This window comes from Lepisma saccharinum, unplaced genomic scaffold (genome assembly GCF_977018435.1).
Source record: "Lepisma saccharinum unplaced genomic scaffold, izLepSacc3.1 HAP1_SCAFFOLD_558, whole genome shotgun sequence".
Taxonomy (NCBI): Eukaryota; Metazoa; Arthropoda; class Insecta; order Zygentoma; family Lepismatidae; genus Lepisma; species Lepisma saccharinum.
The window spans coordinates 41375-68831 of record NW_028143235.1 but is presented as its reverse complement, the minus strand read 5'-3'; the positions used below and the strand labels follow the sequence as shown (position 1 = coordinate 68831).

Genomic DNA, 27457 nt, shown 5'->3' with positions numbered 1-27457 from the left:
ACAAGTTCTAAAGGTGTCCAGATGTTAGGCAGCATGGCCCCTGTGGAATACAGTTTGTATGACACACTATGCTAAGGCTTTTCTACCAAGAGAAAGCAAACTGTCCATACCCACCTAGTTTAGGAACCTAATCAGTAATTTGCTAACTAGGGATAGACGATATCGGAAATTTGATATTGCGATATATCATCAAGAAAATATCATCATAGACAATACGATAATGTTTTCTGTATTGTGATATTGGTGACATGTCTCCATGATATATATCACCAAATATCATGATGATATATCACTGATGCAATATACATTGCTAAAATATTGTGACGATATATCACCAATACAATCACCAATATGATATATATCACCAAATATTGTGACAATATATATTGCCAAAATATCGTGAAGATGTATCATCTAGTTGATATTGCCTGGACGATATTTTTTCAATAATGTGATATATCATCTTGACGATGTATCACCCAACACTAGTGCTAACTTGATGGCAGAACAGACTTCCCTGCTTCACGGGCTTGAGCAGATTCATGGTTAAACATTATGTGGCATGTACTTTTACATTCCATGTTGTTAATACACAAAATTTTAACCAGTTGTATCTGAGCAATTCATATATCTATGTAACAAATCTTATAAAGTACTCAATGACTAAAATAAAACATGTGGTTTGGTTTACTGTCAGGTCAGCTACTTGAAGTGCACATGAAACTTCATAGATGTTGGTGCCCAGCATATGGGCATCTTGGCAGTGAAGATCGTGAAAAGTTTGTTATAGCCGTAAGTTGATTTTCGTGCAGTGTGTAACGTTCGTTCTCCCATGGAATGCACAGACTGGTAGGCTGGTTTGTTCAGTGAAAATCATCTGCTATTTGCAGACAAAGCACGTGCATGATGGCTTCAAACTGCACTAGTTTGAAAATGCAATATAATTTGATCAGAGAGTGATACGAAACACCATGCACCCAGATGAGTGAGCCTTAACTGTTCTTATAATGTGATTAAAATGACCAACAAGATTTACAGCCGGGGTCATTTCTGCCAGAAGGACAAGTCTTTCACTGGACACCACATGAAAACTTTTTATAAAGAACCACTGCAACTTACACTTTTGCTTACTGCATTATTCAAGTCAGTAAGATAACTGGTTTCACCAGGTTCATGAGGCCAGTTATTTTAATTTGATTTGTTCACATCGTCACAACTTATAGAACGAGCCCTACATGTACCACCCTCTATAACAAGCAAGGAAAACTCTGTGTTAGGAAACTTACAGATGAACTTTTATGCAAACATATAAAAGATTGATTGATTTGTTGTTTTATGCACAATAAGGCTAAGCAGGACTGGACCTACAGTTTAAAGTGGGATCTGAACCACTATGTGCCTCCACCAAGTATCGAACCCGGGACCCCTTGATTACAAGGCGACGACGCTACCACTGTGCCATTGGGGAGGCACAATATATAAAAGAATAACACAACTTGTAATAAATGAAGAAAGTTCGTACTTTAGGCACGAACACATATTTTTATTTTATCGTATATTTCATGATGATTGCTTTGCTTCTTCATAAGGATAACTATGAGTAGTTTTACACCCCACAAAAAATTACTTTTTTAAAGAGTCAATGCGAGTAACAAAATGCACACTTACTTCCTGATCTATTTCAAACGTTGACGACTGCCGTAGCTTGGTAATCCTCTGATCAAACTGAGCCAAGTGTTTGGCAGCTCCTATACTGTCGCCTTGACTGTACAGGAATATTGCATAATTCAATGGAATCGATGGGTCTTTGTTGTCTAGGTGCACAGCCTGGTCATATGCATGTTTAGCATTTTCAGGGTCTTCCAGATGCTTCAAAGTTACTGAAATGGAAAGAAAACATAAAATTGCATAAGAACACTTATGTGCTGAGCCGATACTATTGCAGATTCTCATTGATACTTGAAATTCAAAGCAGTTTGGAATATTTACAAATTTCAAAATGCATTCTTTCAATTAGAACTATATCTTGGTAATCTATCAGAGTTTTGCTTTAAGATGTTCATAATTTCACACAAGATAATTATATAATCACAAAATCTATTTCTTCCCACAACGTTGTTGCAAAAGTAATGAAAATTATGCATTATACAGACTTGCGACAAACACAGACTAGAAAAATATTGATTAAATTCCAACCAATCATTTCTCATAACAGTATTTGGCTTAGCATTACTTTGAAAAACAAGAGATGCCGTTTATGCCTTATGCTGGCAAAATATATTTCTTCTTCACTATCTAATATTATCCGCAGCAACATTCCCCTGTTACATTGCATGCAGTATTATCATCCCTGATCCAATGGAATTGCAGGAATGATCTTGCACTACGAATTACATATTGTGTTGAACCTTGGACCTGGTTCAACACAAACATAATCTGTATCTATAATTTTCTTAACAGTGAAAAGTATATATTTGCAATGGTGAGTTACACTAAAAATACTGAAAAGAATGAAGTTTCAGTTTTCTAATCATAAGAAAACTTGATCTTTCTTTTTCCCCCAGACTCCATTTGATTCTTCATTTTTGACTAAATATTCTCATATCTTGCGAGAATTAAGTTTCAGGGAAGTATGTGCATTTCATCTTATACAACACTAACATTTCATGGAATGAAAATAGAGCAAAAATCTATTTGTAAAAATGTAATTTGTTTTTCAAATATGACGATTCAACATAAAAATGAACTGATAGTCAATCAATTAGAAATAACATGGCTAAGATTTTATAAAGAACCTGAACAAGATATTCAACTTTAATCTAAACATATGTGACTAATTGATTCTGATGGGTTTTGTCTTTAAGTAAACTGTATGTGTGAAATTTATTAGAAGACTATGTGCATAAATTTCCCTTGAATAATCATAAATAAAACAACAATAACAACATAATAGTGGTTGTAAGATACAAACTATTTTAAGAAACACTGGATTAGTATAAAATCCGATTGAGAAATAGGGTTGATGCAATGCCACCTTCAACTGATTCCGATTCACCTATCGATGCCTGAACACAATATTTATTAATGTTGTTACATGGGTATTCTGTTCCAACTATATTACCGTATTTACTCATTTAGAATGTGCACTTTCTTTCCAAAATTTTTTCCCCAAAAACTGTGGTGCGTATAAAATGTACATATCAACAGGTGCAAATACAAATTACCAGGTTGAATTTCTTTAGTAATAATAATAATAATATAAAAAAACTATAAAAGTGAAATTTTGTGACATGGAGAAAAGCAATTCTAGCAGAATTCAAGCATGCACCTCCATCACACAGGATATGTATCAGCAGTATTTGTCAGGCGAGAAATAATTGGAAATAACTTCCTGAGTGCTGCAAATTCCTAACATAATTTTGATCTGACTTCCTTCTGCTGCAGAATAAGCAAAGTGAAAGCTTTGGGATGCTAAATGGAGTGGAGGGAGGGGGGCAGGGGTAGGTTGTGTGTGTTGGTGACTCATTGCATACACAAGATGATATTCTACTCTTGGTCCACATACCGACAGGTATTGAATAGGTATGATGTCATTCGCTCTTGATTGACATAACAACAGCTTTACGATCTACAACTAAGAAAGCCATTTCTTGAACCTAAATTGTAGTGCACATTATATACAAGATATAATAGTTTGTTGCTTTACCCCATCAAAAACCAGGGTGGCATTATACGTACATGCTTAAATATGGCATATGGAGCAATTGGAGTTTTACTTAAAAATATTTATAGCTTCACATATAATATGATCGGAATATTAAAATAGCTGTCATTTTATTATTAAACTCCATTTTCAGCCAAGCAATGTCGGTGCAGATTTAATGAAAATTACACATTTGGCATACTTTCCAGGATATTTTTATTCTGGACAGTATTGTGTCACATTTTACAGATTCACAGAACTAATGAACCAGTAATCATATTGGAACTTATCCTTTCCGATACTGACTCTGTCCTTACTGATGCCCTACTATTCTAGTCCCTGTTATGCATGAATCTACCGAGAACTATCAAAAAATGCACCAAAGAACAGAAAGGAACACAGTAATACGTACTTGCAAGTAGCATGAAAGTTTGCCCCCTGTTTGGTCGCAAGTTGATTGATGCTGAAAGAAAGTGAAAGGCGGATGCATACTGTTGCATGGTAAGGTGAACTAATCCTAAATTGTAGAGAACCTTCCAATCCAATGGTGCCAGGTAATTTGCCCTTTTCAAGCAACTTATTGCCTACAAAGAAATTAAAGTGTTGAAATAAACAAATTTTGAAGAGTTAAACCCATAAAACATTACAATTTAAAAATTATAGACAGAACCTTAAGTTTTCACTCACATATCATTGGTAGAGGCACATATTTTTGGTAAATAAAGAAGCAAAATTTCTGTACAAAAATAGAGTCGATTTCAGGTTCAAAAGCGGTAAATAAAACAAACTTGCAGTGTTATAGTGGTGAATAATCACATCAAAAGTGTTATATAAAATGACATTTTGGTTTTAAAATTGTGAATATAATCCTAAATTTGATTTAAAAACTGCACTTACTACACAAAATAAACTTATGCCTTTTAATAGTACATTTATGTAGTTACGAGAGTATTAAGTTTATTCCTGTGTAAAGGGGTGCATTTTTGCTTCTCAAATATTTACAGTAGAATTAATTAATTTTCCGTGAATTGCATAACTCACAGGATACTTCAGACACTCGCGTCGGTATATAAACGGTAAATTTCGTGTTTGAGAGTATATTTCGCATTTTGCAGTTCATTTCGCATTATTTCGTGACAAAACAGGGTAGGAAAATGCACGTCACATCCTTCAGAAACATGAAAAATGAATATTACAGCATGCTATTTCATATTATGTGTTTTCGTCAAAAACGAAATTTGCATGCCTCTAATCATTGGGCTTCATGAAGATAAATTTGGGAGTTTATGTCAAGTACATGTTGGTTAAATGAGTGAGTGTTTGCATCATCGATATCACGAATCTTCTGCTGTGACTACAGAGATGATAACAAATAAACTCCCCACATTTCTCCAGCTAGCGAAGGCAAAATTTCAGTTCTATTTCAACCAAAGTATAGAAACCTAGAGAAAAGAACAGTCGTGACTAGGACTTGAACCTATGTATGTGAGATAATGTAGCATTGTACTATACAAACTATTACCTCCATGGAATTATGTTAATCATGAAAAGTACAACAAAAATATAGACCTAATTGATTCAATAGCTCAGCAGTTAGAGCTTACATTTTTTTTGTTTGATTTCTATAAAAGAAAACGAACTGTGTGTACCAAAATTTTATGTTGTAGAGTAGATATTGTATTGTGGGTGAAGAACTTAGAAATCTAATTAGCATAAAGTGGAATCTATTTACAGAACATTTCCGAGGTTCAACCTGTGGCTCTTCTATCACCTAACCCCAATGGATAAATACTACATACTAAAGACACATTAAGAACGGAAAAATGGAACACAAAATTGAGAACAAAAGTTTGCTTACATACACACAAAAAGGAAAAAATACAAAGAATACACAAATGAATAGACGTGATTGTGGTTTGTGTCATTTAGGTAATATTAGCACAAAGTAATATCATATGAATATATGTTGTGATACACAAGAGAGGACAAAATATAGTCAAGGATTGGCAACATGTGTGTGTGTGGGGGGGGGGGGGACAAATAAGATTATTTTCTATCAAGTTAATTGAGAAGTGACAATATGATGATAGCTACTATTCTAGTGCATGTACAGATATTCTTCATTTCACAAAAGATTCTTGAATTTTGGGGTGGGTTAGTCAACAAATTAACAAATACCAGGTGTCAAGTTTGCTAGTTGATTACATCACTGCTTGTGTCTTGGGGCTAGCTAGGATGCTCCTAAGTTTTAACATGCGGACAATGTGTGACAAGTGGTGGAATACTTTCACTGGGTTATAGCACCCCCCTCATCCCTCTTCACTTTGAGCACTGGGCTACATTCATAATTTTAGCACCCCGCTGCAGAAACTACCAAAATTTAGAATCATTGGACGAGTATAAATTATAAACTGCACAGCATGGTTCTGGAATCGATTGGCAAAGTTTGCAATTCATGTTAGGGGGAATAAATAACACGGTTGTAATAAGAAGACGTACGTCAGTTACATTACATTGGCAGATCCATCAACGAATGTATACAACAGCACTTAACTGATACAAAAAAAATCTGAACACACTACCGGACTAGCAAAGCACCTCAAGTTTAACAAACACAGGATCCAAAAAGTTTCGGTCAGGCATACAGCGCACATACTAATTGACACAAAAATCGAAGAGACGCACACAATTATGCACTTTCCACACAATCTGAATACGGACAGTGGACATGCACATCATGTTTGGCTCTCGCTTTTGCAACAACTCAAACCTATCACACGCAGCAGATGAACTGATTACACCAGAGCTCCTAAGTGAAGCATCGAGTTCCTTAGTGGATGGTGGCAGAGGCCACCGAAAGTAAGTCTCGCGGAAATAATTTTAGTAACTCACTTGCGTCCTCTTAAAATTTGCAAATTAATATCGGTAATTACTTGTCTATGAGATATACGAGGTTTGTCCAAAAAGAAACTGAACTTTCAAATTTGCTCACCAATGAAAGAATCTGCATTGGTCAACTTACTAGGGCCACGTACGCCATTGAGTGTACCAGTCTACATTGCTTAGTTTTCATCCTGTGAGCCATTAGTGAAGTCGTGTTGCATGACTGTGGTGATTTCTTGATACACAGAAAATGAAGATACACAAAGAGCAACGTGTGTGCATCAAATTTTGTTTCAAATTGGGCAAGACATTTACAGAAATGCTCAAAATGTTGCAAGAAGCATATGGGGAAGAATGTATGAGCCGGACACAATGCTAAGAGTGGTATGAGCAGTTCAAAACAGGCAGAACATCCATTGAAAATGATGCAAAGCCTGGCTGGCCATCAACATCATGTGATGGCATGAATGTTGAGCAAGTGCGTGCTCAAGTGCGGGAAAATCGTTGGTTGACCATCCGTAAAAATGGCAGAAGTTTGAATAAGCAAAATGTCGTGTCATACGATTTTGGTGGAAAAATTCAACATGCATCGGGTTGCTGCCCAATTTGTTCCACGGCTGCTGACAGATGAACAAAAAGAAACACGTGTTAACATAAGTAAGGATCCTTTAAACAGAGCAAATGAGGATGATAGCTTCCTGTGGAATGTCACAACAGGTGATGAGACCTGGGTCTATGAAGTGGGTGGGCAAATTGTCGGCGAGACTGAAAAAGGCACGCCAAGGTCGCTCCAATGTCAAAGTGATGCTCCTTGTGATTTTTTATTATCAAGGTGTTGTGCATTATGAGTACACTGCACGTGGTCAAAACATAAACAAACCATTTTATTTGGAAGTAATGCGGCATTTGAGGGATGCTGTGAGCAAGAAGAGGCCTGCAGAGCATGGGCAAATGGAACATGACAATGGTCCAGCGCATTCGACGCTCCTTATTCAAGAGTTATGCGCCAAGCTCAACACAACAGTTGTACCCCACCCCCTTATTCCCATAATTTGGCACCTGCGAACTTCTTTTTATTTCCCAGTTTAAAATCCACCCTGAAAGGATGCTGCTTCCAGTCCATAGAAGGGATTAAGGAAAATTTTGCTCAGGGACCTGCAGGTTATTCCCCAAAATGCATTCCAGAATGCATTTCAACAGTATAAGAAGTGCTGTGTTAGCAGTGGAGGATACTACTTTGAAGGTGATAAATCCGATTAAGCTGTGTACAAGGTAAACAAATTTATTTTGAAAAAGTTCAGCTTCTTTTTGAACAAACTTAGTACCTACACATTATCACAGTTCTAGGAGCACGAATACATCTGTCAATCTATTCTCCACAATGCCCCAAGAATATCCTACATACATTCTTCCTTTTTCTGCAAAATAATTTCTTATATTTTTCAAGAAGTAGCTGTAGTCACTCAGTATTTTGCCTTACATGAAATTTATGTTACTTAACCTTTAATTCATAATTGGGAAAAGAGACGTGGTAGTATATAAATATGGAGAAACTAGTACTCACTTTACCCGCGAAACTGTTTTTTTCTTCTTTGTTCTATTAATTTCAGTGACCACTGCCACCATGCTCGTTGTAACTCACTGTACTGTTGCTTGGCATGCGTCTTTTGTTCATAGTTCTCCGGCAGCCACTAGGTGCGCTGTTGTTAACTGTACGTCCGCTGCTATTTCCCGGTGTTAACTGTTGTAGTAGGGGAATCCAAGTGTGGTGTGCGTGTCCGCTTTCGATGTTCAGCTTGTGCGGGAAGTGCATTATGGCATGCGTTTCCTTGATTTTGGTGTCTACAAGTGTGTGGACAGTGTGTTAACTTGTACCTTTTGAATTTTATGGCTATGGTATTTGATGTGTTTGGCAAGACCAGTAGTGGATTGGGCTTTTTTTTGCATCTGATAGGTGCTGTTGGATTCTTTCATTGACAGATCTGATGGATCTGCCAATGTAATGTGCCTTGCACTCGCACTCTGCATCGAATACACCTGGGTTATCAAGGGGGGAGATGAAGTACCGTTTGTGTTTGTTTAGTTTATCAGCTATTTTGGTATTGGGTTTGTGCGCTACTTTGATGCCATATGGGAGAAGGGCTTGGGATATGCGGTTGGATGTGGTGGGATGGTAGAGGAAGGCAAACCATTTATATTGGTTGTTGGAGGTTGATTGTGGGTGGGTTGATTGTGGCTGAGTTGCTTAAGGGTGGGTTGATTGTGGCTGGTTAGGGTGCCTGACCTGTATTTCTGCTTTGCTGCACCAAGTGGAAAGTTGTGCTTCTGTGTAGCCATGTTTCAGGGCTATTTCAGTGATGGTGGCTATCCCTTCTCGTAGAACCTTCTCTGCAGCAGTAGAAGGCTCTTCAATAAAAGTTCAGCCACACGTTAGCTTTTTGTTTGGGGGGATGGCTAGAGAGAGCGTGTATGTACTGGTTGCCTGCATTTGGTTTTCTGTAGACAGTGGTTATGAATTTGTTAAGTGCACGGCTGATTGTGATGTCCAAGAAGTTGATCTTTACCATGTTCCTGTTCTACGATGAAGTTGAGCCTGGGATGAATGCTATTTAGTTTGTTCACTAGAAGGTTGAGTTCTTCTGCCTTCTTGTAAATGACTATTGTGTAGTCCACGTACCTTCCATATCGGATGTATTGCAGATCTGGAGTGTGAAGTATCTCTTTTTCAGCTAGGTGCATGACAATGTTGGCTAAAGGAGCTGACAGCAGATTGCCCATCGCAAGGCCCTCGGACTGTTTGTAGAATTTATCCTCAAACTGAAAGTAGTTGTTTTAAACAAACTTCCAACAGCCTGCTTGTTTCTTGTACCTCTAGAGCAGGGATTCTGTTTATTGTCAGCCATCTTTCAACTGAATGCAGAGATACGTTTATGGGGATTGAATTGTACAAATCTACTATGTCAATGATGGCTAATTTTGCACTGTCAGCTTGAGGTCACGAGATTTTTGGCATCGGCACTGTTGCGGAACACATATGTTAGTTTGTAGTTGAACTGAGATATTTTGTTTTGAAGCCAGTTGGTTAGGTGGACTGTGGGGTGATTGAAACCAGCTTTAATAAGGTGCATGGGGTTTCCAGGTTTATGAGTTTTCTGAATGCCATAGGCAATGGCAGGTGAAGGGTGGAGGTTGAGAAGGAATTTGTGGTCTTGTTCACTTAGTATAAAACTGGATTTCACTGCATTTTTCACAACCCTTAAAGGGGAGCTTCCTGGTGGAATCTGAAGAATTCTTTACGGCAAATAAAATAACATTAAATGAAACCTTATTAGACAAAGGCAAGTACAAGATTTTTTATGCAATATTGAATGTGAAAAGTAATGTTTAATACTGGACAAATTAATAAAATAAGTTTTTTACACTCACATTGTTTCATTATTATTTATGGCACATACTTGATTTTTGCACAATAGTTCAACAGTAGCAGTCTTTATCAGAGATAACAATAAGAAAAACTAAATGTAAGATACATTATTTATGACAAAACATGTTTGCACAATCCTTAAGCTATGATTTAAGAATGAATTGATGTTTTACTTGAAATTAGTACAATACACACAAATGTAGTAAGAAAATTATATGATTGTGACAAGCATATTACCTACCGCCACATACTTCTTCTTGCCAAAGAAACACATTCCGATGTTATTCCACAGGGCGGATGATTCTGGAATATACTGCGATGCCACTCTATACTTGGCAAGAGCAACATCATAATCCTGATGGCCCTGAAAAGTTCCAAAAATATAAAACATGTATTCATAACCTTTTAGTACAATTAGTTACATATTCAGTCATACATCTACAGTTTTTTTTAGCTTGTCTTTACATATGGCAAAACCTACTTCATCACTGTAGAATTCATTTACATTGACTAAGGCCTACTTTAAGAATAACTTTTGTGAAAATGTCTGTCGTCTTGAAGGACAATGCTGATATTCTAAATTCTGGAAAAATAAAAATATTTATAGAATTTCACTGAATTAATTCTAGACAAACTGCAAGTGGATAGTATTGTATTTGATTTGTCAAAATATTTGTAAATAAAATTCACACATTCTTATTAATTTAGAAACTTTTTATGTACAGAACATGTCATGCATTTCATGCTATGGTAAATTTTTAATCATGCTTTACATGGTGAAATTAATACCAAAATAAGTATAGCTACTGGTTCAGAGTGTTCTTAGCCAAATAAGCAACAAATATAAGAAATTCTGTGTACATTATGGCAACATAGATGAATGGTGTCTGAATGTCTACACACCTGCATCATTGATCCTGCTGCTATTAATGCCCTCGTGTATGTTGCATCATGTGCCAATGCTGATCCAAGCTTCTCAAATGCTTTCTGGTGCTGCCCTGTCTGCATGTATAAGAGACCCAAGGTTGTCGCTAGTTCAGAATTATCTGGTGAAAATCTGAAAACACAATAATAATTTGTTTCGTCACAATAATTAGTTAATTTAGATCTGTAATCACAATCTAAATTGCCCGTGATCTCTTTCAATTCTCTTTCCACCTGTAAATGAATGCCACAAAACAAAAAAAATATATAAGCATCTGACAAAAAATATAAGTGGAAGTAATGTTGCAATATCAAGAGAGTAGCAACATTTATGTTATTTGTGGTTTGGAAAGGTACATAGCTTCAAGAATAATTTAAAACATCTCAAACAAAATATTAAAAATATGCTAAAACACCTCAAAATATAATTATTTCCATAATAACCAACAAATGTTTCCTATATCTTTCACGCAATGTTATTTGTAACATAATTAAGTCTTGTTTCCATATTAAAGAACACTAAGTTGCTGACCAAGGCAGTTTATTAAGATATAAAAGCACTTAACATGTAACATTTCAACCCTGTATCAGGGTCTTCCTCAGACGAAGAACTAAACTAAAATGAATGTTATACATTAAAGATTAAAACAATAGGACTTCTTTTCCCTTCATTTTTTTATATTTACTATCTTCATGACTCTCTGTTTTTAGGGGAAAATCCAGATATATATAGTATATAGGACTACAAAATAACCTACAAAGAATAATACAGTGAAACATTGATAACTCAAACTTGAGGGGAAAAAGAAAAAATCAAGTTATCAAGGATTTCGACTTACCAAGGTTCGAGTTATTGAGGCCAAAATCGCCGACTTCTACAACGCACATTAAGCACATTAACAATGATGGTTACATACACGGCAGGGTGGGGGAGTTCAAGACCACGGCACAATTGTTGATCACCTGACACTACACTTCGACTTATTGAGGTCTGTGCGACTAAAACTTCGAATTATAGAGGTGATTAGAATTTAACTTTCACTCATAGAGGTTTTTCGTAGTCTGCCTTCGAGTTATTGAGCTCGAACGGCATCCCATAAACTGTACAAAAATTTGTTTTATGAAGGTTTTATTCGAGTTGTTGAGGTAAAATTAGTATTGAGTATTATGGACAATTCAAGGGGATTACAAAAAATTAGACTTATCAAGGAATTCGAGATGTTGAGGTTCGAGTCATCAAGGTTACACTGTAGTAGTTCAAAATTAAGACTTCAAATTCTATCGAATAAAAAGAATGACCACATTTTAATATATATTAAACTGGACATTATGACTGTTCCAGACAGGGTGTCCAATTTTATACAACAGAGGCAACCTTAAACTTAAAATCTCCAAGAGAAAAAAAAGTATCATTAAACAATTAATAAATGTATTAAAAATGAGATAAAATCACAACACACACCTTGTTTTGGAACCCAAATTTTCAGACTGAACTTGATCCTTCTCCAGGGATGGGGAAAAAAAAGAATGTGTTGTGGGAAGGTTAAAACACAGTGAAAATAGTTTAAAAGGAAGTGATCAACCAGTCCTTATAATACGAAATTATAAGAAAATATACTAATTTCTTAATCTAAAAATTAAATAGCAACTCCACTTGAACTTCATCAAATTTTGGACTCAGAAGATGCCATTTGAATCAGTATTGGCAGGTACTGGTCACCAGTACCACACATAGATTTCTCAGAATTGAAGGACCTGCCCCTCTTGCCACTAAGGTAGCTGCAAGAACTGGCTGACTACTTGAGCAACATAAGTGGACAACACATTTTAATTATTTTGGTCATATTTTAACATTCCTACGATACTCTTTTCTTCGATTCCTGAAGAAGAGTTGAGGTCGGACCGATAATTTGGGAGGCAAAACAATGGGTTGTGATTTTATCTCACTTTTAATATGTTAACAACATGGCATGTCGATGTATAGTATGATACAAAATATATGAAAACATTTATCTTACTCTAAAGCCTTGTTGTACACATCTATGGCACTTTGTATATCATTTTCCATAATATAGATCTTGCTAAGCATTATGAATGAGCGGTCATGGTGGTTTAGCTGAATTGCTTGTTGAAGATACTCTTTCGCCTTGGCATACTCCTTTACATACATTAAGCACACACCTGTAAAGAAAGATGCAAATGAGAAGAACTTCAGGTTATATTCAAAATTTTAAGAAAAAGTATTATAAATCCCTTCTAATAGCATATTTATGTTGTTACCAGCCTCCCAGATGGTGCAGTGGTAGCATCGTCACCTTGTAAACAAGGGGTCCTGGGTTTGATACCCGGTGGAGGAACATAGTGGTTCAGATCCCACTTTAAACTGTAGGTTTAGTCCCAATTAGCCTTACAGTGCATACAGTGGACTTAAAACACCAACTCAATCAATCAATTATGTCGTTACCAGAATATTAAGTTTATTCCTGTATAAAGGAGTCCATTTTTGCTTCTCAAATGTTTACAGCAGAAGTAATCAATTTTCCGTGAATTGTGTAGCTCACAGGATAATTCTGACTTCAGAAAGTATCATGTCGGTAAAAAACACAACTTAAATTTCGTGTTTAAGAGTGTATTTTGCATTATTTCGTGACAAAACAGGGTAGGAAAATGCATCTCACATCTTTCAGAAACATGGAAAATTAACATTAGAATGTGTTATTTCACATTTTGAGTTTGAGTTTTCGTCAAAAACAAAATGTGCATGCCTCTAGCTATTATTCGTTAACTGTTACTAGCAGTCGAAATATGAGATACGAGCACTGCATATCTTAAATCGCCCATCTTACCATGGTTCACTTCAGGAGAAATAAGAAGGCAGATGGTGTTTGCTGTTTACTAGGGCTAAACGAAGATTAATAGAAGGGGAAGGGTAGGTGGCTGAGGGATGAGACAACACTTACCTCTGTTTCCTGGCAGCAGCACTGGTTGCTACTCTCAATGATGCACTACGGTATTTGTAACTAAAAAGGAAGTCTGCTACAGGGCACCCTTCGCTTATATAGTAACCAGTTCCGCTTTACTTTGTAACCTTCATTTTATGTGAAATTCTCCTATGCAAGTCGGAACAGTCCAGGAGACGGAGGTAAACGGATGTGAAGTTTGGTTTGAGTTGATGTTTTAAGTCCACTTTGTGCACAGTAAGGCTAATCGGGACTGGACCTACAGTCTTTTTAAAGTGGAATCCAAACCACTATGTGCCTCCACCGGGTATCGAACCTGGGACACCTTGATTACAAGAAGACGACGCTAACACTGTGCCATCGGGGAGGCACCGGATGTGAAGTACACAAGGAATCAAATGTTCTGCACCCACATCCCTAGCCATCTCCAATATGTCGGTTTGTAGAGTGGACCACCAAATATTAAAATGTGAACTATGTAATATGAATGTGTTGCTACAAGTCATACCTAGATTGTGATATATTTCCCAGTCAGGTTTTGTGGCGATACTTTCTGCTTGAAGATATGCTTCCACAGCCAGCCTGTGCCTCCCCAAAAGGAATCTGAAACAAAAGAAGATAAATTTATCACTTGATATTGTAACACACAATTTATAAATAACTGAAATTTACATAATGCAAGACTAGTCAATTCTTGAAGATTAGGCAGACACAGGAGATGTACTACGTAAAAATTTTCAGCAAAGAATGCAGGCTCGACCAGGACTCGAACCCGGGTCTCTGGCATACCGTGCCATTGATCTACCAAGGAGCTGCCGAGCCAGCCTGGCCTTGGCTGATTTTTCACTATGTTCTTCTCTAATTGATAATTCAATAATTAACATCTCTATGCTGGGAGGAACCAGGCAATGTCGAAATCTACTGTGTTTCAAATGCAACAGATCCCGTTGCGGTAGCACTGGCAGAGACGATTCCACGCAGGTAGAACATAAATCAGGTGAGGCCAGGCCGGCTCGGTAGCTCAGTGGTAGCAATGGCACGGTATGCCAGAGACCTGGGTTCGAGTTCTGATCGAGCCTGCATTTTTCGCTGAAAATTTCTACGTAGTCAATTCTCCTTAAGTCCACTTATACTCAGCTAGGTTAATCGGGACTGGACCTATAGTTTAAAATGGGATTCCAACCACTGTGCCTCCACCAGGAATCGAAAGTGTGACCTTATGGTTGCAAGATGACATCAGGAAGGCCTATGCGAGAGCAGTGTTTCATAATTCGGGGTTCAGTGTCAACTATTGACTTCACTGGTTTACTATTCCCACTCCCCTATGCAGTATTATGATTTAGTAATGCGCACAAAATAATTAATTTTAATTTAAAATACATAGTAGAGGTAAAAACAGCATTAACATTATTAGTGCTAGTGCTAGTATAGATAATTCATGTCTGGCTCTAGAATTAGGCACTGATATAACCAACTCAAGCCACCATGCTAACGAAGATATACATTTGTGTGCATATTAGCATTATAGAACAGTGCGTTTCAATTCAGGTTAATGTGTAAAAAATGTGTAGTTATTGCATTTACTGTAGAAGAGAAAGGAAACTGAAGCAGAGTAAAAACTTGAAGTGTGTCTACATTATTGTGGACACTTAGCCATGCAATTGTTTTAACAGAACTCACAATATGAACTTACAATGATCGGGCAACCTGCTTGATGTTATCAACACTCTTTGGGTTCAAGACATGGCAAATTTGAAAATACTCTAGAGATTCTTGGATTTTCCCTTCATGTCTCAAAATAAGGCCCTGCAAATGAACGAGTACGTAATTACTAGAGCTTGGATTTCTATGTCCTATTAGGTGTAAGATATAGCAAAATATGATACAATGGCAAAAATATGCAATGATATTGTAATCAATGTGCATTTCTAGATTTAGGCAAACCAATCAAATCTCATAAGGCAGGATCTGAAAAATAAATGGCACAGAAAAATATGCAAATAAGTATCCGAGATATTACACAATTAATTAACATCACTTATCAAAAGAGAGTCCCGAGAGTTTACTCAAAACTTTATAACTGGGTGTGTGGTTAATTTTAATGTCAACATGAAAATAAATTGGGGGATTTTGCAACAAAGGACTTGTGTATCCAATTTGGAAAAGCTTCCACACAAAACGTACTAAAGTTTTAACTCATGTTAGCATACAATTCTCCTTGTATGTACATATTGCTTGCATTGTAGAACTTTTTTTTTACCTTAGGGTTGTTACAGACAAGTAAACACCTTTTTTGATGTGATGTTTCTGAAGAACACTAACTTTATTTATTGGACATTTATTTGTACGAATGTGAATTGTTGTTTTAAGTTCACTTTATATCAAGAAAGGCTAATCAGGATTGGGTTTACAGCTTAAAGTGGTATCCGAACCACTGTGCCATGTGCCTCCACCAGGTATCGAACCCGAGACGACGATGTTATCACAACACCATGGTGGAGGTACATTTGTAATTGAATATATTTTCCTTAATATTCTTATACAAATAACAGTGAACAAGAAAAAAAACAGTCATAGAATGAATCTTGTGAATAAAGTTTTTCCACATGAGATGTTGCAGATATTAAGGGTGAAGTTGTGAAATACACGTTGTGGGAATCAGCAGTTTTCAAAATGTCTGTCCTATTCTAGAGCAAATTTCAGAGTATTAGAGGCAATGCAGACTCCTGTTAGATGTTGTATGATTTCCTAGTCTTCAATGTATATGATACAACAATAAAAGGAAAATATGTGCAACGCCTCGTATAAGTCATTGTTACACTGCTTGAGCCTACCAACTGTATTAACAGTAAAATGCTGAACAAATTATCAATTCTCAAATGATAATTTTGGGCTTTTACAATTAACATATGCAATTTTGCCACACTGTTCTGAATGACACAACTGATAAAAATTACTACCTGCAGTATCTAGATAATAAACAAAAATAACTCAATTATTTTCTTGTAACAAGTAATTTGAAAAATAACACGTGGTCTACAACTATATTATAGACACATGCAAGTAAAAATCAATTGAGTAATTTCTTTCAAAGTAATATATATGCAACAACAACTTTGGTATTCACCTGCAGATAATTTGCATATTCACACATTCCTCTGCTCTTCTCCAATTCTTCTTGAATTAATTTCCTACATATTCCAAATTCTTTTCTTACATAATGCAGATGTAAAAGCCAGTTTCGATTTTCCAATAATGGAATCTCAGGAGCTGAAATGGAACAGCACAAAATTAGAAGAAACTAGCACACAATCAACATTAAGAAATGACCATTCAACATATGTGGTTTCGAAGTTAATGTTGACAAAACACAATAAGTGATATCTACAAACCTATTGCATTGGACAGCGACATCAGAAATATTCAAACACTGAATATACAATGCATGAACTATGTACTATGCATGGAACACTAAAATTCTGAAATGTGCTACAAACTTAAAACGAGGGTAGACAATATTGTTGTGAAACATGAAACACAAACTGGTAGGTATAAAACTTGGGTGTTTTCAACATGTTGGAACCAATTTTATTACGTAAAACTCGAAATGTCGATTAAAAAAAATCAATATAATTCTCTAGGGGGTACAGTGGGTTACTGGCGCGCATGCTTGCTGCTGTCAAATTGAATATCATCCATTTGTTGAGTTCACTATCAATAATAAATATATGTTTTAAGAATACACACAATATGGTACAAAAGAAATAGCTACATTTGTAAGAAAATACATCCCACCTTTCTTTGGTTTTGCTTTTGTTTTTAAAGCTGCTGATGACTGAGGAACAATCGGTGTTGTCTGACCATTAACGATCGCTTCAGGAGCTTCAGGTGGATTCATTATGACTGTACACAAGAGAGCACTACCAGACTATCAAGCTGTAAGAGGAGTAATAAAACTTCCATTAGCATAGTGTTTAAATTCAATGGAGAGGGGAGCCCAGCAAAATCCCCTGGGAATTTCACATGTAATGACACCCACACTTATCAAATAATATTCTGCCCTTCCCCTGTCCACCCCATGTCTAGACGAGACCATGATTATTAAAATTCTGAGAAAAATATTCTGCTTTTATCTCCAAAATCGATCTTCATGTGTCCCAACAATAGTTATTTTGTAACGTCTAGAACATAAAGAGTACATATTCTCTGACACGCAACAGCTTCTTGGCTCAACAATAAACAGTAAATTAGGGTCTTATAAAAGAAATATAAATAAAATGTTACTCTTCACCAGTGGCATCGCGTGCGGTTCGCATGCGAGTGTTCACAATAATGTTTTTGTACTGAATGCAGATTTACTCCTCTCCCTTGTAACTTCATCTTCAATTGAAAAAGTGAGAATAACAGTTCAATTTTTCCCCAAATTCACACTATGTTTGAAGTAATACAAGAAGGACTTTGGGGATATTGTCCCTCTCCCCCTTAAAATCCACCAGGTTTAGCGAATTGTCGCTAAAGTTTGCAACTATGTAGCACAGACATTTTCGAGTCTCCCTAGATATGCCTTGTATATGCTGCACTCTGGTGCCGAATGTAAGAAGTATTTCCGCTTACATCAGTGTTCACACAGTGAAGTGAACATCTTCGGGGTATAGTGGCCAAAAGCCCATTAGCTGTCAGCTCTATGCAACCCGCACAGTAATTGTGTTCAAAGCCCTCCGTGGAACACCATGGGAGTCAGTGTTACCAACTATCTAGAGAAGTTATCAGACTTAAAAAAAGTTGCATCAGAGTAAATTGTGTGTATATACTCGTACACCAAACAGTATTTTTTCGAATAAAATACAAATGTGCATTTAATATGTAATAATAATAAAAATAATAATAATATCGTCTTTATTGAGAGGGCGTGTTTCGGCCTCGCGGGCCATGTATGTAATTTAAAACATATACATGTATGTTCATGTGCTCATGCGAACATTATCAGGCGACGCGCCTGCTCTTCACTTTGAACTAAAGAGGTGTACTTTAAATTTTAATACCCATTTGAAACTACATTAATTAATGAAAATTAATGTTTATTTTTAGATGGTCATCGCCAATATAAAAGAACGGTAAGATTTTACAATACCGGACCATTCCCCGATTTCGTTCATATTTCTCATACTCAATGATTTTGGGCTCCTAATCACGAATCTGCAGTTAATATTTGGGGGTTACGTGTAGGAAAAAAAAAAGGGGGGTCCGTGATCGCAACAGACAATGCACGATTGCTCATTATTTACTGGAAGATTTTGTTTCTAATACTGAAAAAAAGAAATGTAATTTCTATCCCACTTCTTATACTCACAAAATACGTAGTCCCGATGAAGTATCCGAGGTTAATATGTGGGACTAACGTGTTGTAATTGTTATTTGACGTGTAGAAGTTGTAAAATAAGCTTTTCAATTACTGTGATCATTCTCTGTATACAATCATGGAAACTTCATGGAAAAATGGCGGAAGTTAGTAATCTGTGTGGTGTGAGGAAAATGGTGACTTTGAAGGTAGGAAATAAAGTTCTTTCTTTTGTAAATTTTTCTTAGTAAATTATAGTTGGGTACATATTAATAATACGTGCCATTCGTTCATATTTCGCATATTCAATATTTTAGGACACTTGATCACGATTTTGTAGTTATAATTTGTCCCTCCAGTGCTATGGAACTGAGTTTTTTTTATGGCGCCCCACACACCATTTACGCATAGCACCACAAACCATTCACGGTAAGGTTAGGTTAGGCAAACATAGTTAAATTTGGGGTCGTAATTTTGTTCTTTAGGTATTAAAACTTTTTTCACACATAGGCCCCCAAAACCATTCATGGTAAGGTTAGGTTAGGCAAACAGTTACAATTTGGGGTCGTAATTTCGTTCCTTCAGTATTGGAAACACGTAAATAATGAGCAATCGTGCATTTTCGGTTGCTATCACGGACCCCCTTTTTTTTTCGAATTTCTACACATGACCCCCAAATATTAACTGCAGATTCGTGATCAGGAGCCCAACATCATTAAGTATGCGAAATATGAACGAAATCAGGGAATGGTCCGGTATTGTAAAATTGCTCCTAAAAGAACATATCATGCGTGAAACGTGTTTTACTAGTTTTACAGGATCTATAACAACAAAATGGTAACAGTATGGTATAGGGAAAACACATTTCTTCAAATTTACAGGAGAAACTACTAATGGAACTGAGTTTCTGTAGACTTTAGAAAGCTGGTGGAAGTGTTTTCTCCCTTTGTTCAACTCATTCGGCCGGTAAATCATGTATTTTTCGACATTAATGTCTCTCCGATGCATAAAAGCTCTTGCCTCCATTACGTTCGACTATGTGAACCAAATGTTCCGTGCGTTCAATGACGTAACCCCCGGTCAGTGTTTCCAAACTCGCCATTGTTTTGCAAGAACATGACAATTTTAACTATGTTTTCCTAACCTCACAGAACCCAACCTAACCTCGCATGCATGGTTCGTGGGGCTATCCGTGCATGGTTCGTGGGGCTATCCGTGCATGGTTCATGGGGCTAATAGAATGGTTCGTGGGGCTATCCGTGAATGGTGTGTGGGGCGATTTATGAATGGTTTGTGTATTTATGATTGGTTTGTGGGGCTATCCATGCATGGTTCATGGGACTATCCGTGAATGGTGTGTGGGGTTACACGTGCATGGTTCGTGGGGTTTTCGAACCCGGAAAAAATACAAAGTGAGTAACACGAAAGTAGGAATTTTTCGGTGAAGGTTGAGGTAAATATGCGATATCGCCCGGACAGATTTCTTCAAATTTACAGGAGAAAGTACTTACTGAAATGAGTTTCTTTAGCATTTTGGACGTTCTTGGAGGTATTTTCTTTCACGGGAAACTAAAAACTTCGTATTTGAATGCTGCCGAATAAGAATTAATCACTTTTTACGTAAGAAACTTGCATTGCCTGCCATTTTATGCCGTTGTTTCCATTGTGTGCGTGCAGATGGCGAGAGCGTCGAAAGTCACACGGTCTCATCAGTGTTTCCAAACGTGCATTTTTTACGAGAATTTTGTTTTCTTTTTTTTATTAACTATGCTTACCTAACCTAACCTTGCCAGAAATGGTTTTTGGGGCTATCATGAATGGTTTTTGGGGCTATGGTGAATGGTTTTTGGGGCTAACGTGAATAGTTTTTGGGGCTATCCGGCACTGGTTTGTGGGGCTATCGTGAATGGTTTTTTGGGGCTATCCGTCAGTGGTTTGTGATGACATAATGAACACGAAAGTAGGTATTTTTCAGTTAAGAAGATTGAAACACTGCATACCCACTCCAAAACGACAAAACACAAGCACGGCGCGATGATCCATGACGAGTGCATGCCATATTGTCTGTTACCCAAGCGGAACAAGGAAGACAAATAATCACTCGTAATATGAAAAGTTGACACTATTTTATGGAAAAAGGCATAACTTCAGCTTAAAGAATGTTCTGCAATGCAGAAAAGGTAAGTACCAGTGGTAAAATTAAGGAAATAAATGAGTTGAAGGTGTCCGGGCGTTATCGCATATTTACCAAGCTTGCAACACTGCAAATCCACTGATCATCGACAACGCTAGTCAAGATTTCTCCGCCATATTGTGTGTGAGAGGAACGAACAATAAATACTCGATATGTGGAAAACTGAAGCTATTTTCGTGAAAAAAGCGAAATCCAACTTTAAACAATGTTTCGCAATGCATAATAGGTAAGTACAAATGTAAAGAATTACGAAATGAACGAGTGAAATGTGTTTTCCCTATACCATACTGTTACGCAACAAAATAAAAAGTTAATTTTTGTACGATAGCTGTAACTCGACTAAAATACCAGCAAGTAATAATGTTTTACACAGAGATAAATTCATTTGCTTCAGCAAGAACATAAATTAACGATATTTACAATAAATCAGAAGACATTCACAATAATTTATATCTCAATTACATTAATTCTACACCAGTTCACTGCTTTAAAGCTCTCGAACACTCCATTTTTGTAAACAAAAACAATGGATGCATGAACGCCGGTTCATTTTTGTTTACTTTATACAACACCTTTGCAACGATTGTTTTTCCCTGACTAATAAAACAAAAGCAAATAACCAAGGCCTGACACATTCTTGGTTGGGTAATAATGTCATAACCGGGAAATGGATTCTTCAAATTTACATTGAACTAAATATTAAATGAGAACATGTGTATCTGAGTCAAATATGCACCAGCATTTTTTTCATCTCCAAACGTTTATTTTTTTATTAGGCGTCATACACTATTCTTATTTTGTGTAATGGGAAGTTCAAGGATAGAAAATAAAACAACTGTGAAACTGATATCAACAACTGCTTCAACATCAAATAACAACACAGTAGAAAAATAAAGGAGAACGAAGTAATAATATTATAAATAAACTTATAGTGCCATTGAAATACCAACAAATCAGGTTATAACACACGATGTTCTTAGGCTTCTAAATACATGAATGTTGAGAGAGAGATTGTGATTGTGATTGTACTGTGTATTAAACATAAATAAACATAAAGATCAAGTATTCAAGTGATACAGGTGACTTCTAATTAATACAAGTGTCAAATAGTATACATAATAGGCCGTAAAGGTCCTATCATTGATAATCAGAATGGAAGACTTAAATGATCTTCATGCAACCTCGTCTTTCAATTCTGAAAACATTGGTGATGACATGAATCCTAACATTTCACCCGCATTCTACATTGAAGTAGAGACTTCTCAGACAATAACCCATCAAGAAGATCAAGAAGTTATGGATAATTCTCTTAAATCTTCGAACGCAAGAATCTCGGCTCATAACTTCTACGATTATAACAGTAATGGCCCTTTCATAGTTCTGATAGAGGGTACAGGAAGAAACGTTGGTAAACTTGCGGGCGGGAGCCTAGGTAACAAATTTCGAAAGCAGATATTCCAGTTAAATATATAGACCAAGGTGGTCGTAATAGGGTAAGAGTATATTTCAACACTGCTCAGGAGGCGAATAACTTTGTTATAAACGAAGAATTTCAATCTCATCTTTCTATTAAGGCTCGCATACCTCAATCCTTAATTCAACGAGAAGGTTTAATATATGGTATAGAATTCGACGTCAGTGAGGAAGACGTAGTGGATGGCAGTCAATCATACATTCCTATCATTAGTGCAAAACGAATGAAGAAAAAGATTTGGAAAAGTGATGGATCGTTTCAGCTACGAAATACTAAACTAGTGTGTTTGACATTCCAAGGTAGACATCTCCCAGAAAAAGTAGCCATAAATAGCAGCATATATGAAGTAACACCCCGACAGAAAACAGTCATTCAATGTAGAAACTGTTTCAGATTCGCTCACACGGCCAACCAATGTCGTTCACAGTCTAAATGCGCTACCTGTGGAGCAATTAAACACGGAGATTCATGTAATCTCCCTGCCAAGTGTTCGAATTGCCAGGGGTCCCATTCAGCCCTTGATAAAAATTGCCCAATGTGGCACAAAGAGCGTCAAATCCAGGAACGTATGGCTCTAAATAATTTATCATACCGTGAAGCTAAACAAATGATAGAAGGGACTTATATTCCACAACCTAGCATAGAGGAAATTTTGAAGCCCACAATTAATTTTAAAGAGTTTCCACCTATTCAACAATATTCCAGATCACCACCCACTGACTTAAAAAATAAAAGCTCACAAGGACAATCATCTACTAACACAAAAACCATTACAGCTGTGGAGCCCATTTTCAATAATATAGGAAGACAACAATTTCCTTTGGAACACGACACAGTGGACCCAAAAGTAATTCCACATCCAGACATAGTTGAGATACCTAATATTGCACACAAGAAAAACAATGAACCTACAAAGCACAAAAGAAAATATCATAACAAGGCGAGACATATGGTTCCCAATAATCCAGATCACATAACATCAAAAGCAGAAAGCTCCTCAACGGAGTCTGATATTACTCCTTCCTCATCTATAGGGAAAAATATCTTCCCTTCTGCTAATTCTACGAACAATCGACATTCTGAATGGTCGACAAAAATCATTGATCAACCTCCCCCATCTATCGGTAATATTCACGAAGTCTACACCTCACTTCTCAAAACAATACCACTCCTATGGTCAACTCTAGTTGAACTCAAAGAGTTACATCAACAAAAACAGCTTTTACAACATATCAATGAACTATCCATAAATCTATTAAATGTGTTACAAAACCTTACTTTCAAACAGAACAAGTAGGATACACATAGCAGAAGATGTTTCTCATTCAATGGAATATTATTAGCTTTTCTACACGAAAATTGGACTTAATGAAATTAATAACGGAATGTCATCCTTTAATTCTTTGTTTACAGGAAACTAAGGGTAGACAGTACGAAACATACAAAATTGTTCATTATAATTGTTTAGGCCCACCCTATTCTGAAAATGAACGAGGTATTAGCATATATGTTCACGAATCAATTTCATATCAGGAAATTCAGATATCTAAACACCATAAACTCTTCCGCGATTATAAAGTAGAAGCACGTGCTATCCAAATCTTCATAGAGGGGATAAAAATAACAATAATCAATATTTATATCCCATCAAATTACAATTCTCAGAATATAAAACCGTCAGATTTAGAAGCATTGACAAAAAATACCCCTAGCCCATACATCATTGTTGGAGATTTTAATGGTCATCATAACATTTGGGGCTCACAATCATCAGACAGACTTGGGTCCAGCATTGCCGACTGGATAGAAAACAACTCATTTATTGTTCTAAATGATGGATCGCCCACCCACGTCCCACGCAACGGAAATAATCCCTCATCAATAGACCTCACTATAATATCAGAATCATTATTACCAAAATTTCAGTGGACCACAGCGGAAGAAATGTATGGTAGTGATCATTATCCCATTTATATTCATTCACATTTTATATCCTCACAACCAATTCAACATATCATATTTCCCATAAAGCGCTGGAAAATTAATAATATATCATGGGAATCATATACAATTTTGATAGATTCTTATATACTTAAAGAACAAGTAAATTCCTCTCAATCGGTTTCATACTATACACTACTCCAATATATCACAGAAGTTTTAGACATTCTCAGTTCACGAAAAAGAGTAAATTTTTCACGACTAATTTTTCCAAAAATTCACTGGTGGACTTCGGAGTGCGAGACAGCAAAAGCCAACCGAAAAAGGAGTGAGAATCATTTTGCTTCATATCCTACCCTTGAAAATCGAATATTATGGAAAAAATCAATAGCACAAGGAAAAAAAATATTTCTACAAGCAAAACGTGAAGCGTGGATTAAATATTGCAATTCAATAGACATGCAGGAATCATCCCGAAATGTGTGGCATAAATTTAATTCCTTACGTAAACCATATCCACCTCGTAGAAAACCTATAGATAATAGTTGGCAAGACCAATTTTTAATGCTTTTGGCTCCACCATCAGTACACCTTCCATATAAAAAAATAGAGGAAAATATTTCTAACTTTTCACTTGAATTCCCTCCCATTTCTACAGGGGAATTAAAAAACATAATTAATAATATTAAACCCACTGCACCAGGTTTAGATGGAATACCATACCAAGCCATAAAATATCTACCTAAAGCAGGTTTAGATATTCTTGTATCTTTTTACAATAACATATTCCGTACCGGTATAGTACCGAGGGAGTGGAAAGATTATATAGTTCTCCCAGTTTTAAAAGCAAATAAATCACCACATTGTGCTACATCTTACAGACCCATAATGTTAATTTCAGTTTTGGAAAAAATATTCGAACGAACGATATACCTCAGAATTACCTGGACACTAGAACGTCAATGTTTCTTTTATCCTACTCAACTTGGCTTTAGAATCAATTATGGCAGTCAAGATGCAATAGCTATCCTAAGCACTGCAATTCAAAATAGCAAAATTAGTCGTTCACACTGTTATAGTCTTTTTATAGATGTGGAAAAAGCATATGATTCTATCAATTTACATATGCTTTGTAACAAATTAGAAAATCTTTTCATTCATCCTCAATTATCGTTAATCATATGGAACCTATATTCCAATAGAAAGATATATGGATGGTTCTCAGAAACAATTAGTGACCCTCGTTTCACTAGCATAGGAATTCCTCAAGGTGCACCTTTAAGTCCTTTATTATTTAATATTTACACAAATGAAATTCACTCCTTACCTCTTTATCCGTTCCAGTTAGTACAATACGCAGATGATTTCTGTTTTTACTGTACTACAGATGATGCAACCCAAGGTATAATTAAAACACAGAGATTAATTAACACCATTAGAGAATGGTTTCATAATGCAGGATTAACCCTTAGTGAAAATAAATCCAAAATCATTTGCTTTAATAACAAACGCACAGATAGTTATCCCAATAATATTTTACAAATTTCTGACATCCCAGTGACAGATTCTCACAAATATTTAGGTGTACATTTTGATAGACGTTTTACATGGAATACACACATTTTATATTTATTAAACAAAGGTCAAAAGTTTTTAAACATAATTCGTAGCATGACAACAACAAAATGGGGAGGCCACCCAAAAATTTTACTTCTCTTTTATAAAAATTGCTTTCGCTCATTTTTCGACTATGCAGCTTTCAGCTACGGGGGAGCAAAATCCAATCTACTCGACAAAATAGATATATTACAAAGAAAAGCATTGAGAATTTGTCTAGGTCTTATGCAATCAAGCCCCAATGTAAGTGTTTATATGGAGAGTAAAGAGACTTCTTTGAGTCACAGGCGGATCCAATTAACAATAAAATTCCTCCTTAAATCATGGGAAAATCATTCTCATCCATTTAATAAATTGTTTGAAATACAAAAACAATGGGCTGAAGCCGATGTAATAAATCCTCATACCACCTCATATTTCCTTGTATACTGTCATTACTTATTTCCAGAACTTCGATCTAATACTTTCACTCTCTTACATCCTTTGATCTATCAACTAGATATTCCATTATATACTCAATGTTCAATCCACTTCAGAGATCTAGGTTTACATGCATTGTACAGAGAAAAATGGCCAATGCATGTAATGATTTACACCGATGGTTCTAAGAATAACAATAGTGTAGGATGTGCCTATTACATCCCAGAGAAAAACATTTATCAACAATTTAGATTACCTACAGATTCATCTATTTTTACTGCGGAAAGTTACGCCCTATACAAAGCCTTACAATATGGAATAGCGGAAGACTTTAAAAAAATTCTTCTCCTTACAGATTCGCTGAGTGTTCTTCAAGCATTATCTACATCCTATCCCAAATTATGTCACCAATCATATCTTATTATTTTAATTATTCAACAAATTCAACTTGCTTGCAAGAGAAACATTGACATACAATTCAATTATGTCAAAGCACATGATATTAATTTAGGAAATGATAGAGTGGACATATACGCTAAACAGGCCAGAGATTTACAACTCATAAGTTTCAATAGGTTA

General features: G+C 36.1%; 1 protein-coding gene across 3 annotated transcripts in view; it reads right to left on the bottom strand.

Annotated features, from left to right (window-relative positions):
* LOC145983023 (BBSome complex member BBS4-like) overlaps nt 1-22437 on the bottom strand; it is a 28756-nt gene extending 6319 nt beyond the window's left edge. Inside the window, exons 1-10 of one of the 3 annotated variants that reach the window (XM_083116306.1) lie at nt 22377-22437; nt 17690-17830; nt 17022-17164; nt 15588-15700; nt 14403-14497; nt 12953-13115; nt 10914-11067; nt 10252-10374; nt 4116-4287; nt 1669-1880 (exon numbers count right to left, since the gene is read on the bottom strand). In XM_083116306.1, coding sequence (XP_082972432.1) covers nt 1669-1880; nt 4116-4287; nt 10252-10374; nt 10914-11067; nt 12953-13115; nt 14403-14497; nt 15588-15700; nt 17022-17164; nt 17690-17792 — 1278 coding nt within the window. In that variant the 5' untranslated portion in view covers nt 17793-17830; nt 22377-22437. Of the gene's footprint in view, nt 1-1668; nt 1881-4115; nt 4288-10251; nt 10375-10913; nt 11068-12952; nt 13116-14402; nt 14498-15587; nt 15701-17021; nt 17165-17689; nt 17831-21846; nt 21997-22376 lie in introns of those variants that run through there. The other 2 variants (XM_083116304.1, XM_083116305.1) reach the window with 2 other exon arrangements.
* Between the last annotated feature and the right edge of the window lie 5020 nt (nt 22438-27457).